The sequence below is a fragment of the Protopterus annectens genome, chromosome 4.part1 (genome assembly GCF_019279795.1).
Source record: "Protopterus annectens isolate FY-2018-M chromosome 4.part1, PAN1.0, whole genome shotgun sequence".
NCBI lineage: Eukaryota > Metazoa > Chordata > Ceratodontiformes > Protopteridae > Protopterus > Protopterus annectens.
In genome coordinates, this window is record NC_056734.1 from 403,175,548 (window position 1) to 403,190,863 (window position 15,316).

Genomic DNA, 15,316 nt, shown 5'->3' on the forward strand with positions numbered 1-15,316 from the left:
TTTGAAATGCTAGCAACTGTACAGTAATATCTTACATAGAGATCTATTTTTATGTTTTGTTTGAAAACCATAATGTAAAAACTTCCTGTGTCTTTTTTCCAAGGCTTCTACTCAAACTGCCTCAGCTATTTGGGCAATAACAAAATGTAAATAATAATAAATGAATAAAAGTTAGGACAAGTTGTTGCACAAGGGGTATAGCTCTTGACTTTTGGAGTTCTGTACTTGTACATTTCCCGAATGAAGCTCTACCATAATGTAGACCCCACTACAATCACTATAGTCTTTTTTTAATATTGTTAAAAAAGAAAAAAATCTAGATCCTGAGATGATAGGCATCAGTACATGTCAACGTCATAACTCAATACAAAAAAAAAAAAGGTGACTAGGATTTCTAAAAAAATATATAATGACTTATTGAATCACAACCAGAATAAATCTTCAAATATGCTATGGCAAATTAACTTTTAGCATTTTTCAAAATAACTGTTTTTATATATATATATATATATATATATATATATATATATATATATATATATATATATATATATATATATATATATATATATATATATATATTTAAGTATTTAATGTGCACCTTGTGGCATACATGGAAAATGCTTGTCTACACTCATGGGTATACCCTATATAGCTTTGGATAACAGTGACGGTACACTGCATTATTTAGTGACTGGAGGAATATAAAGGATGTTAGCTGGTGGACTTCAGCTATCATTTTAACAGCTGTCTCCACAAATACAGAATATGTCTAGCAATACTGAAATGAATGTAGGTACTGGCTAAGAAGGCAATTCTCATGAAAGAAACTAACTATAGAGATGTTAGTAGCTGATGGTAACGAAAGTGCTATCATGAAAGAGCCATGGAAAGGACTAGGCAGAAAGTAGAATGGAGATCCAGGGATCATCCGTATTCAAAGATGACAGCATTCACTTTGTATTTTGGTCTTGCTGAGGGATTCAGTACTAATTCACACAGGAGGATAACTGACAAATGAAATGTCCAGAGAAGGCTGAGTGGGTAAAATAATGGTTAAGCAACAAAATTTAACAAAAGCTGGACTTGGATAAATTTCTCATTCATACTGGGGACAATGTGGTGTAGCACAGGGTACCATGCTGTGGCCACTTCATTATGGTCTGTTCAACTCAGCTATAAAGGTGAGAAATTGTCTCAAATAAACAAATATGCTGATGATTCCAAACAGGGCAACAATTATTTCAACAAACAAAGATAAAGTCCTTCAGGTTGGTCTACAAAACAAATCTCCCTGATATTAATGTTAATGTCAAGAAATGTAAAATCATTAGACTTGGCAAATGGGGCATAATTTATGATTACAGAATAAATGACCAGGAACATTAAACATGGCAGCAACATTAAAGACATAGGAGAGTGGTAAATACTTTAAATGTTCAGCAGTATGGTTCTACCAAAGTCAGAAAAGCATACTCTGTAGCCCTTGTGATTCTAAACAGTTTGTGAATAAACATAGTCCTACTCTCTGTGGCCATTAGACAAGCCAGCAAAAACTATTTTAAAATGTGAAATTATTCCTAACTATAAAAATCATAGGATTACCAAACTTGAACTACAAAGAAAGTTTTCAGGAACTACTGTTCTGTTTGTTAGAGACTACTTACAGGTGACCTCTGCTTGGATGATACTGCCATGTATGATCCAGTTACACTTAAAATCCTGTGACTGGATACAGCAATTGGAGTGCTAAAACTGGACACAGGGAACTAGAAGAAAACATGGGACGGATACATAACACAACCGTTTCCATGATTATGAAATAAACTTACTCTGATAAAAAGAACAAACTATTTGTTAATCTGAATGTCATAGCAAAATGTTGCTTGCTGGGCTCTGTTATTTTAAGGCTGGTGACTCAGAAACAGGTTAGAAATAAGTAGGGACATAACAAGGGACAGCTGCAGACAGGGCCATGTAAATCTCAATACACCACTACTCAGAAGATTTATGAAACTGGGTCTGAAAGGCATCCTGGGGGTGAAACCAGAAGCAGGACAATGTGAAGGGTGTTCTTGTTTGGGAAAGGAATGGTTATCTTATGGAAGAGAAGCCATTTGTAGCTAACCCTGCCAATGTGGAAGTTCAAGGAAAAGGTGTTTAATTTATCCATGACCGTATGAAAGCATCTAAAATATGATATAATTCAGCCTTTGTAGTCTCTGTAATCTCTACTTGTTTTCTTTTCTTTCTTGTGTGTGTGTGTGTGTGTGTGTGTGTGTGTGTGTGTGTGTGTGTGTGTGTGTGTGTGTGTGTGTGTGTGTGTGTGTGTGTGTGTGTGTGACCAGCTAAACTATTGTTGCAGGGGAACATTGTACCTGAATTGAACTAAAGTTTACAGAACTCTGCCTATAAGGGAACACTACATCTAAATGTCTAAATGTAAAGAAACTGTGTTGAACTGTGCTTGCAGGAAGAAGTGTGGGTAATTTGCTGCGTCTGAGTTTGTTTTATAAAGTGAAGCTTATTTGTGTTATTTTATTTAGTCAGCATATAAATAAACTGCCTTAAAATGACAACAGCTGGCTTTAGAATTAATTCTTTGCTCTCTCTCTCTCTGTCTATATATATATATATATATATATATATATATATATATATATATATATATATATATATATATATGTATACACATACACACTGTGTGTGTGTGTGTGTGTGTGTGTGTGTGTGTGTGTGTGTGTGTGTGTGTGTGTGGATAGAAGTAAAAAAATAAACACAGAGTAGAGGAGAAAGTCAAGTTTTTTTGAAGGCAGTTAAGTAATAAGCTAGAAAACTGAACCTATCACTGTATCTATGAGATGAAAGATCACTTGGAAAGTATACAAACAGCTGAAGAACTGATCACCAAGACATGGGTTCAGGACCTTACAAGAAAATGCTTGTCAGTCTAGACTTGAGTTGTACTTATCCTTGAAATGGGAAGGGGAAAGAAACATTTATTCATTTGTAGTTTACATAATAATTTTGGTTTTACATTTTAATTTTATTATTTTTATATATCAGGAATTTCCAAATTTACAACTGAAATTGCAATATTGGTACAGCTTTATCACCGTTATGAATTACACATAATCACTGGCATAGTAAAATTATTAAGCAATGAGTGTATGTCTGAAAAAGAGGCTCCCAAATTAGCACAGACAGCATAGCTACTTTTTGTTTAGTAAACAAGATTCAAATGTCCCCGTTTTCTCACAAACCTCACTACTGAGGATAAATATAAAATACACATTATCGAGATTAAATTCCCAGCAGTGTATCCTGATCGAATATTAGACCTCAAACCAGATTAACTCAACTGGAGCTAGCACATTTGAAAGGGACCAGCATACTTAATTTGTTATATCATTCCATTTCTAAAAGCACAGGAAACTGCCTATAGAACCTAGGAGCAAATCTGTTAAGGAAAAGTTAAGTAACATGATGAAGTATCTTCATACAGGACAGTGACAAGGCAGCATGTGAGTGGAAATACCTTAAACAAGCAATGATTGTCTAATGCAATCTGAAGTATCATATCTCAAAATATTTAGCAATATCGTGATGTAATGAAGTAGAGTAATGTAAACACTTTGAGCAGGTCCTACTGTCACTATGTGGCTAAATGCCATCCAGTGAAATATTTAATGGGGCTTATTTAGACTATAAGCAGCATGCTAGTACAAAATGGAACAAAATACACTGACCCTTCTGACATTGCCAACATCTTGGCTGACAGGTTCAGTGCAAATTACTCCCCCCTTCACCACCTAAAGGGCCTATTACCATTCCAGGGGATTGTGTAAGTCCAATTATTACTGATACGTTGGTTAACAAGGCTCTATCTAAAGCTAAAAACACTGCCTCCATGGGACCAGATGGTGTCCCAGGCTGTGTCATACTCGAGCTCCAAAAGGAATTAACCCCACATCTTAATACCCTGTTCAGTCTCAGCCTCTCCACAGGATATGTGCCCATAGAATGGCGCACGGCAACGGTGGTCCTGCTACACAAGAGTGGGGCCACAACTGACCCTGGGAACTACTGACCAATAAGCCTGACCAGTCTGATTTGTAAGGCTATGGAGTGAATCATTATGGAACTCATAAATGGAGAGATTGGGAACCTCCAGTCGCTGGACCCCACACAATTCGGCTTCGTCAAGGGCAGATTATGCCTCCTGAACCTGGTGGATTTCTTTGAGACAGTTACTCAGGCTATAGATAAGGGAAAGGAGGTACACACGGCTTACCTTGACCTTGCTAAAGCATTTGACACCATTCCCCATTCAGGTATTATTGATAAGCTCACCAGTCTGGGCATAAACCCTTACGTCACAAGATGGATCGCAAACTGGCTCTCAGACAGATCCCATAAAGTAAGAGTAGTGGGGTCTATGTCCGAATCCAGACCAGTAATGAGTGGTGTGCCTCAGGGCTCTGTCCTGGGGCCCCTCCTGTTTGGCATATACATCTCAGAAGTACAGGTAAGCACGGAAGGGCTGTGGCTGACTAAGTTTGCAAACGACTGCAAACTAAGTGCTATAATAGAGTCTCTGGCTGACATGGAGATCCTACAGAAGGGCTTAAATGAGTAATGCATGGTGTCAAAGCCATGGTTTCAAGCTAAATGCAAAAAAATGTGTAGTAATCCCCTTTGTAAAAAACAGAGTACCCGCAAACTACAACATAGGAGGTAATCCCCTGAAATCTGAAGAAGAAATATGGGATCTAGGGACCCAAGTAGATAGTCAGCTTTCCTTTGATAACTATGTTGCCAAAGTGGTTAGAAAATTCTTCTATGTGACCCATCTGATCATGAAAGGGTTTGTATCAAGATCTAAGGATGTAATAGTGCCCCTCTACTCTTCCCTCATCAGACCCATTATTGAGTACAATGCACCAATTGGAATGTACCTGGCTAGACATCTCCAGCAGCTGGAGAGACCACAGAGGTACCTAACCAAGAGGATTACTGGCCTCAAACAGTTGCCCTATGCAGTACGATTGAAAAAGCTAAGACTGTTCTCTGTTGCATACCATTTTCTCAGAGGTGATCTCTGTCTAACGTACAGAGCCATGTCCAACCCAGAATTGTTGAACATGCTCCATCTTAGCAAAACCAAATCTACTTGAGCTACACACTCTAGGGATATAAACCTCAACACAACAATGAATAGAACATGCTGGAGGGATAGATTTCCTTCGCAGAGACTTCCCTTACTATGGAACAGGGTCCCGATCTACATAAGACAGAGCCCCTCACTATCACTCTTCAAGAGGAACCTTGATGAGTGAATGGGTAACAGAAAGTTCACACCGGGGATCACACCAGCAGCACTACTAGATAGGGGCCAAGAGTACTAGCTGCTAGCACAAGGGTCTAGGGAACTACTAAAGGGGCGGTGAATACCGCACAATGTGGCTGGGCTCATATCTGCCTTCGGGCAGATAGCCCAGTACCAACCTATGAACCTATGAACCTATGACTAAAGTATTGGTCAGCTTATGTCCATAATACATCAACTTTTCTGTTTAAATTGGTAATCTGCAGTGGCAACATAGGTCCTTCCATCTTTGTCTGTGTATCATTTGTGCTGATTAATAAACAGTCACAGTTATATTCACATTCAAGATATTTAATGATTTCTTTGTTTGGAAAACTGTATGCATGAATGTGACCATGAATGTATTTCTAGAATGCAGACAAGAGTAATTGATAACAAACTAGAAAGTAATGTAAAATTATTTAAGCATCTGGGTTCAATTAGTCATACCTGCAAGAGCTTCATAAAGTGGGAGCTTATAATCCAGATATTCATATTCTGTAAACTTTAAGGGTTGATCACACAGAGCTCGGCATTCTAAATCCGCTTTATAATATTTCTCCAAAGCTTCTTCAAAGGATTTTACTGCTAATGTGTACATCTGCTTATCATAGTATATGACACCAGCACTGAAGGCTTCCTGCAATAAAACAAAGGTATCAAGGAATTAGTAGGTACTTATAATTACGCAAGTCATTAACCCACACTGCTCATTATCAATACATTTTACCAACGTGTACCTTACACATTTATTACATGTTTGGACTCTTTTATCAACAATGTCAGCTGTATTAACGTATTTCCTGATCCACAGTAATATCTTACTTACCATTGAAATATGGGCAACCAGCCAAGATCAGAATGATTAAACACCATCAAAAAATTATAATAGTCTGATTTACTCGGCTGACTTCACTTTATAGTTTAGATTTTTAAAGAAATTAAGTTGCATTCTATAATAAGCAACTTTGTTAGTGTATTTTATTTCTTATTACAACTATTAATATGGATACAAAGCAAAATATATAACCATGCTAGCTAATCAGAAAGAAAATTAAATCTACTGTGAGTGTGAGTAACATATAACTATTATTATTGGTGTTCTGGTACTTCAATAAGGAGAACAAATAGAATTTCAAAAATACATATGTTTGCTATTTCTTTGGGTTAGGGGTAGGGAGGGCTAAGATTGCCCATATGTTCTAGTTTCATTACTTGTAGAATAAGTGTTATTACAGTTGCATGCTGTGATGGTTTCTGACAAATGTCCAAGGATGCAGTTGGCATACATGAGTTTTGTGAACTCTACTTGGAAACTGCATATCCAGAAATGCTATGTAGACCTTCTCATTGGCAATTTAGGGTCATTCATGGGGATGTGCTGCATCTGTAACATTAGCACTTCCCCTTTTGTAGTACCCACTTAGTCATTATTAGCCACTGGCTTATTTATTAATTTACTTATTCATTATGTGTTTTGTTGCCTGGGAAAATCTAACTGAATGAAAAACTCTTTTTATCAGAGGACCCAGGAGAGAAGCTCATCAAATTTGAGATGTAAAAAATTATATTAAAAATAACTAGAGTACGAATTAGACGCATTACAGGCATGACATGAACATACAATGAATGACTTGTGTGCAAATATTGTTTTATGTTATCATTATTACTACTGTGAAAATGACATCAAAGTGCTCTCACAGATGGAGGGGTGCAGTAGCTGATGACATACTCTACCATGTAGTAAAAACAGCAGAAACCAGGAAACAGAGCTCCAAAGAAGGAAAAAATAAAATCGTATTAAACACACCAATGTGATGCTCCTGCAGGCAGAATGGTATCAAATAAAACCAACTCAGATAAAACTAAAAAAAAAATGTATTAAGGTGAGTGCTTTCATGGTAAAACACCGCTCCATCAGACAACCCGATTAAAGCATCATGCATTTTTATATTCAAATCAGCCAATGAAAATCAAAAAACAATTATTACAAAGCATAAACTCAAAGTGCTGAAACACAAAAAAATCATATGAACAATCCGAAACTATTAAAAATCATAGTAAAAAAGTCAGTGCTTCAATTACCTTTCTCTTAAAAATGTTTTCAATGAAACCATATCATTAATACCAGGGAAGCAGTCTGCTTTAAAGAAAAGAATCCATTTCTGCTCACAGACTTCTGACCTGTTTTTAATGTTGCATCCCCTCAGACTTTCATATACAATTTCTAACACAAATAATTAAAAATAGTGCTGTGCATTATTAGACTCTACATGTTTAAATAGTGCACTATTTTTTTTATTTCTGATATCTCTTAGGTGTTCAAGCACACGGTCTCTCAAACAGCGGTTTGTCTTCCCAATGTAGTAGACATCACAGTGTGTGCAAAAAGCATAGTAAACTAAATTCTTTGTAGTACAGTCAGCATAAAAAGGAAACTCTACTGTGCCCTTCTTTTCTGAGACTTCTAATGAGATGCAACCATTAGAGACACCCGTAGATATACGTATTATCAGGTTTCCTTTAACTTACTCGAATGACGTTAATATTTCCTATGATAAAATTAAGAGAAACTAGAACAGTCTGTATATAAATGAAGAGCTTAGTGAAATAGTCTCCAGTAAGCCTAGTTTTTCTTTTAAGAACAGTGCTTCTATTAAGAAACAGCTATGTTACAGAAGCAATGATACACCATCAGCCTCTACCTCGCATAGGTATGGGACGTTCCCTTGTAGGAAGTTTAATGCATGCAAATACATTTATACAGGTAGCTAGTATGTACATCCTTTGCAGAAGTGCACCGTAGAGTTTCCTTTTTATGCTGACTGTACTACAAAGAATTTAGTTTACTATGCTTTTTGCACACACTGTAATGTTTACTACATTGGGAAGACAAACCGCTGTTTGAGAGATCGTGTGCTTGAACACCTAAGAGATATCAGAAATAAACAAAACTAGTGCACTATTTAAACATGAGTCTAATAATACACAGCACTATTTAAATTTTTTTGTGTTAGAAATTGTATAAGAAAGTCTGAGGGGTGGCAACATTAAAAACAGGACAGAGGTCTATGAGCAGAAATGGATTCTTTTCTTTAAAGCAGACTGCTTCCCTGGTATTAATGATATGGTTTCATTGAAACCATTTTTAAGAGAAAGGTCATTGAAGCACTGACTTTTTATTATGATTTTTAATAGTTTCATGTTGTTCATATGATTTTTTGTGTTTCAGCACTTTTAAGAGTTTATGCTTTGTAATAACTGTTATGTGATTTTCATTGGCTGATTTGAATATAAAAATGCATGATGCTTTAATTGGGTTGTCTGATGAAGCAGTGTTTTACTGTGAAAGCGCTCACCTTAATAATTTATTTATTTATTTTTATGTTTTATCTGAGTTGGTTTTATTTGATATTTTGAGTTACCATTCTGCAACCAATAGCACCACGTTGGTGTGTTCTATACTGTACCATGTGTCTAACATGTGAAACAGACCTTGAGATTGTCTGAAAAAGGATTGCGTGTGAAAAGGTGAGGAAAATTTACTGTTGTATTTGGTGCAATGTCAATGTTTTGTCATGTTTCATAAGAAAGTGACTCTACATGTGTGATGACAAACTCAAATAATTCTTTAAATGTCAGAAATGGAAAGCCATCTGAACTGTATGTCTAATTCTACACACATTAAAAGGAAGGCTGGGCATGAGTTCGTACTAAGGCATATGGCTCTTCTGGGACTGTCTTTAAAACCTAATATGACTATTTTGAGTACTTGCCTGCCAACCAGAGACTTAAAATGTTCTGCTCTTCCCTGGTACAGTTATATCATTCTGCTATTTTATGGTAGCAGTGTGAGTAACACCTGAATCTCAAGTCCTTTCATGGGAATTAGTCAGTCAAAGTCCAGAAAATGTTTTCTTATAGCCAAAGTGTCATACTGAAGCCATTATAAAAACAGTAAAAATTTATGAATCCATAAATATCATGTATTTTGAAAGGATACGTAATCTCTCTTTTAGACTCTGTTTAATAGTTGAAAATGTAGATCTCAAATGAATGTTAAAAATCTCTCTGTCTTTACCAGTTCTACTTTTTTATACAGATTGTATCTTTAACATTCTATTTATGCTTTTGAGTACTTCCAAAGTTTTACTAAGTTATTTACTTCTAAACAGAAGGTTAGATTGAATATTAAGAAAACTTGCCATAAACATATTTGTGCATATGCTCATATATCATATACCTTGACACAGTGGACACAATGACCAGAATTTAAAACATCAGTACAAGGTAATGTAAAAACTACTATCTAAGCTTAAAAAGTATGCCAACAAGTTAACTTCTTTGAGGATAAAATACTGCGGGTGTATTCATTATGCAGTCATTGCAGAAAGAATAATTCAGTTTTCACCAAGCTGAAGTATAATTCAAGTTTGGTTAATTCACTTATAATTTGTAAGAGTTCAGTCCTGTTACATAATTATACCTTACTAGTAGCATCTAGTGAAGGGATTGTGGATGCAGATCCCCCCCAAAAAAAGAAAAATAATTTAGGATTATATGGTGTCACATCTCAGTTTAATCTTGTGGCTCAGTGGTGCAGTGATTAGTATTTTTGCCTCACAGCAACAGGTTCTCTGGTTTGATTCTTGGTTGGGGTGCCATTCTGTGCAGAGTCTGCATGTCCTCCTTGTCTTCATGTGGGTTTCTTTTGGGTGCTCTGGTTTCCTCCCACATTAAAAAGACATATGCCTGCATTTCTCCCAGGGCCTCTGCTGAAAATGGGCTCTGTCCCAGTCAGACCTTCCTGGTACACAAATGTTAAATAAAGTGTTCTGAGAAATGTGATTTAAACTCTTCAGGAAGGAATTTAGGCAGAATTCCCAAATCTAAAGGAAACCTTTTTCAAATACAGAGGCCACTAAATGACAGAATATATTCGGTGGGTATCTAATTTAAGTTTGAAAAACAAGGCTATTTTGCAAATTATTTGAATGTTGACTGTATGTAAAGTTGTGGTTAGTCTTTTGGCAATGAGAAAGCAGAAGCATAGATTAGATAGCTTGTGTAGGCCCATAATGGATATTTGTTCCCAGGTTTAAATGAATATATATCCAATATGCCTTTACTTAAAATGAAGTCAGCCAAGTTGTGATTTTTCACAACAATTAATTGTTTCAATTGGTCCCATTTTTTGATTTTCAGTTATTTTAACAGGGTGAAAGAAAACTATTCTGATAGTTATATGTTTTTAAATTGGAATTTATAAGTGGAATTTTAAATAAAAAACAGATATGTGTGTATTGTAAATAGAATTGACCACTTAGTTTTAAAGGAATGACAGTTTTAAATGATAATTCAGTTTGACTTCCTACGGAGTCTGTGTGGGTGATTGCCAAGTAATGGTTACACTTTCTTCATAAGGGAATTGATTTTAATGGGTATAAAAAGGAAGAGATATAACTGTGGTTGATTCTGATGATGTCTCAGATATTAAATAGGAACAAAAGTGCTTAATCCTTTTATATTGTTTTTTTTTTACAATTTTGAGTGTGTATATTCATTTTACTTGGAGATCTCTGTGGAAATAAATTATTCAAATGTACACAACATATGTTTAGTTGAACTGGAGGTCCTTTTGATCCACTTGGAATGCTTCTTTTGTTTGGTTTTGTTTAGATAATTGCACACTGCATGGGCTATGTTAATGAAAGCTGTCTCAGATATTGCTTTGCCAAAACATTTTCTAAATACATTAAAGTAATGCCATCATCTAGTGCCCCCTCCCCCTGGAGAGTGTAGGATGAAACTTTAATTGATACAGAATTCTTTAGTGGTGGACATTCACCAGGTATTACATTTTATAATATTAAAGTGTTGAGTACCATTGTTGCTGTACTATGGACAGGAAGTAACTGGTACCTTTTAGTGTTTCACAATGCTCTGTGTGGGTATCTGATAACACAAATTTGCATATTTTAATTTCTGCTACTACCTGAATATTATTTGTGGCATCATAGAGTGTTAGAAGGGGAATGGCATATTTAACCTGGGGATAAGGACATTTAACAAATATTAAATAAATGTAAATAAAATAAAAGCTCAATTAAATCAGTCGATATAGAAGATTTCTACCTTTACATCCCCATAATACCAGCTCATTGATGATGACTTTAACTTCTACTTCAGTATATTAAGGTGCTTATTCATTGAGCACTGACACAATAAAAACACAGAGAACACAGTAAAATAAACAATTAACAAAAATATGAAGTATAAACAGTAAAATATTTATGAAAACAAAAAAAATGAGATTTAGAATGGGGTGGTATGATTTAAATTTACACTTCTTTCCTTTGAAAAAAATAGCTCCAAAATAATTTCAAACACATGGCCACTGTATTTGCATTACTACAAATAGGTAGCCAGTATTTTCTCACAATTATCATTTAAGTGCAGACTGTTGGAATAAGTTGTGTCTAGAATGGATCCATAAATTGCCAAAAACCTCACATTTTTCCATCCCAGAGGACTATTTTGGGAGTAACTGTGCTTGAAATTCTACAAAGAAAAGTGCATCTTCCACAGAACAAGATTTTAAGGTGTCTGATGCAGTTTGGAAGACAGAGTCTATTGTGAGGCAAATGCTCAGGGCTCTAGGGTCAAGGCCTTGCATGTCTTAACAGTTCTTCTAGAAGGGATGCACAGGGCAATAATTCTTAGGATTTTAAAGTTTGGGCTGGATCAAAATCTTCAGACTTTGGGGAAGACTAATTCATCCAGTATATTTATTGATAGTCATTTGTTGGTGAGTAAATGTTCATTTTTCAGAAAGTGTGTAAAATTAGTTTACTGTACCACTAGAAGTAATAACATTAGATATCTTATAGTATATCTGTGGAACTTATTTCAAGGACAGTATAGTTCATATATGTGTGGTCTCAGGAGTGAAGATTACTTATCATTCTACAGTTACTGAAAGCTCTTTTATATTCTGAAGACCCTTGCCCAACTGATTTCAACTTGAATATTGCAGGATGGAACCTGCAACAATACATTTATGTAGTATATACAGAAAAGGTGTGGAGGGGGCATAGAAGTTTTTAGACTAATTCTGTTGATTAGTACTGCATTATTTGCAGAGTTACAAGGAATACCACAATTCACCGGAGGGCATTATGGTGAAACAACAGACTAAATTTTGCAAAATGCAACCTGTAGAACATTTCCAACAACAGAACTTAAACTTTCCAGGAGGTGCTGCAACCCTGGTGAAAGTTGTATTTAGTTAGGAGGATGGTGTGCGCTGGCTCTGCCACCCCCACCCCTCACTCCACCACCCATGTGGCTGAAACTGAGGAGATTTCCCTCTCCCAAACAGGATATTTAAACAAACAATCAAACAAATCTTATTTGGTATAATGATGTTTTATTAAAATTAATTTCACTCATGTATAGTAGATCCAGAACACTGACCTACAAATTGTAAATGTGCATTTTATCTTAATGGCAGACTTTTGCTGCAGGGGACTCAACTTGATTCCTGAGAGGAAATTAAATTCTTTGATACTGTCTCTGATTTGATACATGCCACCACCTTCCAGAAACAGATGCCATTTCAGTGCAGATGTATATCAAGAGGCAGCCTACAAAACTGATGCCTTTTTGTTTTACTGGGACAGCCAACTTCTTTATGTTCCTTTCAACCCCTTCCCCATTCAGCTGTACCAATGGAAAACACACATTGCAAGTCTTGTATGAATCTTTTAGCTTCAAATATGTCAAAAGATTTTGGATATCCCCTTTAATGGAGACAGCAAATACATACTTTCCATGTTTCAGAAACTTCTAAGAAGTTAGAAGACCTACTGCAAAAATCTGACATGGGTAAATGGGAGAGATTTTCTATACAAGTTCAGTTTAAATATCTGATCTCTTTCATCTTCCTTCATGTATAGGGATATTTCTGTGCTTTTTTTCTTCTAGGTCTGTCCTACTTATAAATTAAGATGCAAATTTCTACTATATCATATGTGACGTCCCCTCTCTGGGCTAGTAATCAAGGAGCCTGAATCCTCACCACTGACACTGGAGAGGGACATTCAACTGGAACAAAAATAGATACACACAGTATTTACAGATGCAGCTATCTATACCAAACACAATTTTCCTTAAGAGCACACAGGGAACACACTCAGTCCATGGTCTGTATTTCTCTCTCTCTCTCTCACTGTCTAGGTCTCTAGTAAGACTCCCCACTGGCTCAGCTGTAGAGTTGAATCCTCAGCCGAGTGTCTAAGCCAAGTCCTCCAACACTCTCTGTGAAACCAGTGCTCTGTGTACCAGCTCCAAGCAGCTGACACACACACTCTTTGAGATTTGATTCACATGCACACATGCATGTGCACATGTACACACACACACACACACACACACACACACACACACACACACACACACACACACACACACACACACACACACACACACACACACACACACTCACACCTGGGAAAGGCTGGTACAGATTTATTAGAATAGCCAGACTATAACATACAGTGGACAAGTGTACACACCCATGTTAAAATGCCAGGTTTTTGTGATATAAAAAAATAAGACCACAATAAATCATTTCAAAACTTTTCCCACCTTTAATGTGACATATAACCTGCACAATTTAATTGAAAAACAAACAAATCTGTTAGGGGAAAAATATAAAAAAATAAAAAAGTACAATATGCTGGTTGCATATGTGTGCACACCCTTAAACTAATACTTTGCTGAAGTACCTTTTGATTTAATTATAGCATCCAGTCTTTTTGGGTAGGAGTCTATCAGCATGGCACATCTTGACTTGGCAAAATTTGCCCACTCTTCTTTGTAAATGTGTTCCAAATCTGTCAGATTGCAAGGGCAACTCTTGTGCACAGCACTCTTCAGGTCACCCCACAGATTTTCTATTGGATTTAGGTCTGGGCTCTGGCTGGGCCATTCCAAAACTTTAATTTTCTTCTGGTGAAGCCATTCTTTTGTTGATTTGGATGAATGCTTGGTGTCATTGTCATGTTGAAAGATGAAATTCCTCTTCATTTTCAGCTTTCTAGCAGATGCCTGAAGGTTTTGGGCCAAAAGTGACTGGTATTTGGAACAGCTTATAATTCTCTTCACCTTGACTAAAGCCCCAGTTCTAGCTGAAGAAAAGCAATCCCAAAGCATGATACTGCCACAACCAATCTTCACTGTGGGGATGGTGTTCTTTTGGTGATGCGAAGTGTTGTTTTTGCTCCAAATGTACCTTTTGGAATTATGGCCAAAAAGTTCAACCTTGGTCTCATCAGACCATAACACATTTTCCCACATGCTTTTGGGAAATTTGATGTATTGTTTTGCAAATTTTAGCTGGGCCCGGATGTTTTTCTGTGTAAAAAAGGCTTCCATCTTGCAACCCTACCCCATAGCCAGGAAATATGGAGGATATGGGAGATTGCTGTCACATGTAGTACACAACAGTACTTGCTAGAAATTCCTGCAGCTCCTTCAGTGTTGCTGTAGGTGTCTTGGCAGACTCCCTGACCAGTTTTTGTCTTGTCTTTTCATCAATTTTGGAGGGATGTCCAGTTCTTTGCAGGGTCACTGATGTCCCATATTTTCTCCACGTTTTGATGACTGTCTTCACTGTGTTCCACGGTACATCCAATGCTGTGGAATTTTTTTTTTTTGTACTCTTCTCCTGACTGATACCTTTCAACAATGAGATCCCTTTGATGCTTTGTAAGTTCTCTGCAAACCATGGCTTTTGCTGTAGCAGGCAACTGAGAAAATGCCAGGAAAATCCTACTAAGACAGCTGAACTTTATTGAGGGTTAATCAGAGTCTCTTTAATGGCAGGTGTACTAAATGTTGTAATTAAATCAAAAGGTACTTCAACAAAGTATTAGTTTAAGGGTG

The 15,316-nt window shown here is 36.4% G+C and overlaps 1 protein-coding gene across 1 annotated transcript in view; it reads right to left on the minus strand.

Annotated features, from left to right (window-relative positions):
* P3H2 (prolyl 3-hydroxylase 2) overlaps positions 1-15,316 on the minus strand; it is a 1,547,814-nt gene that overhangs the window by 791,368 nt on the left and 741,130 nt on the right. Inside the window, exon 3 of the mRNA XM_044070221.1 lies at positions 5,819-6,008. Coding sequence (XP_043926156.1) covers positions 5,819-6,008 — 190 coding nt within the window. The remainder of the gene's footprint in view (positions 1-5,818; positions 6,009-15,316) is intronic.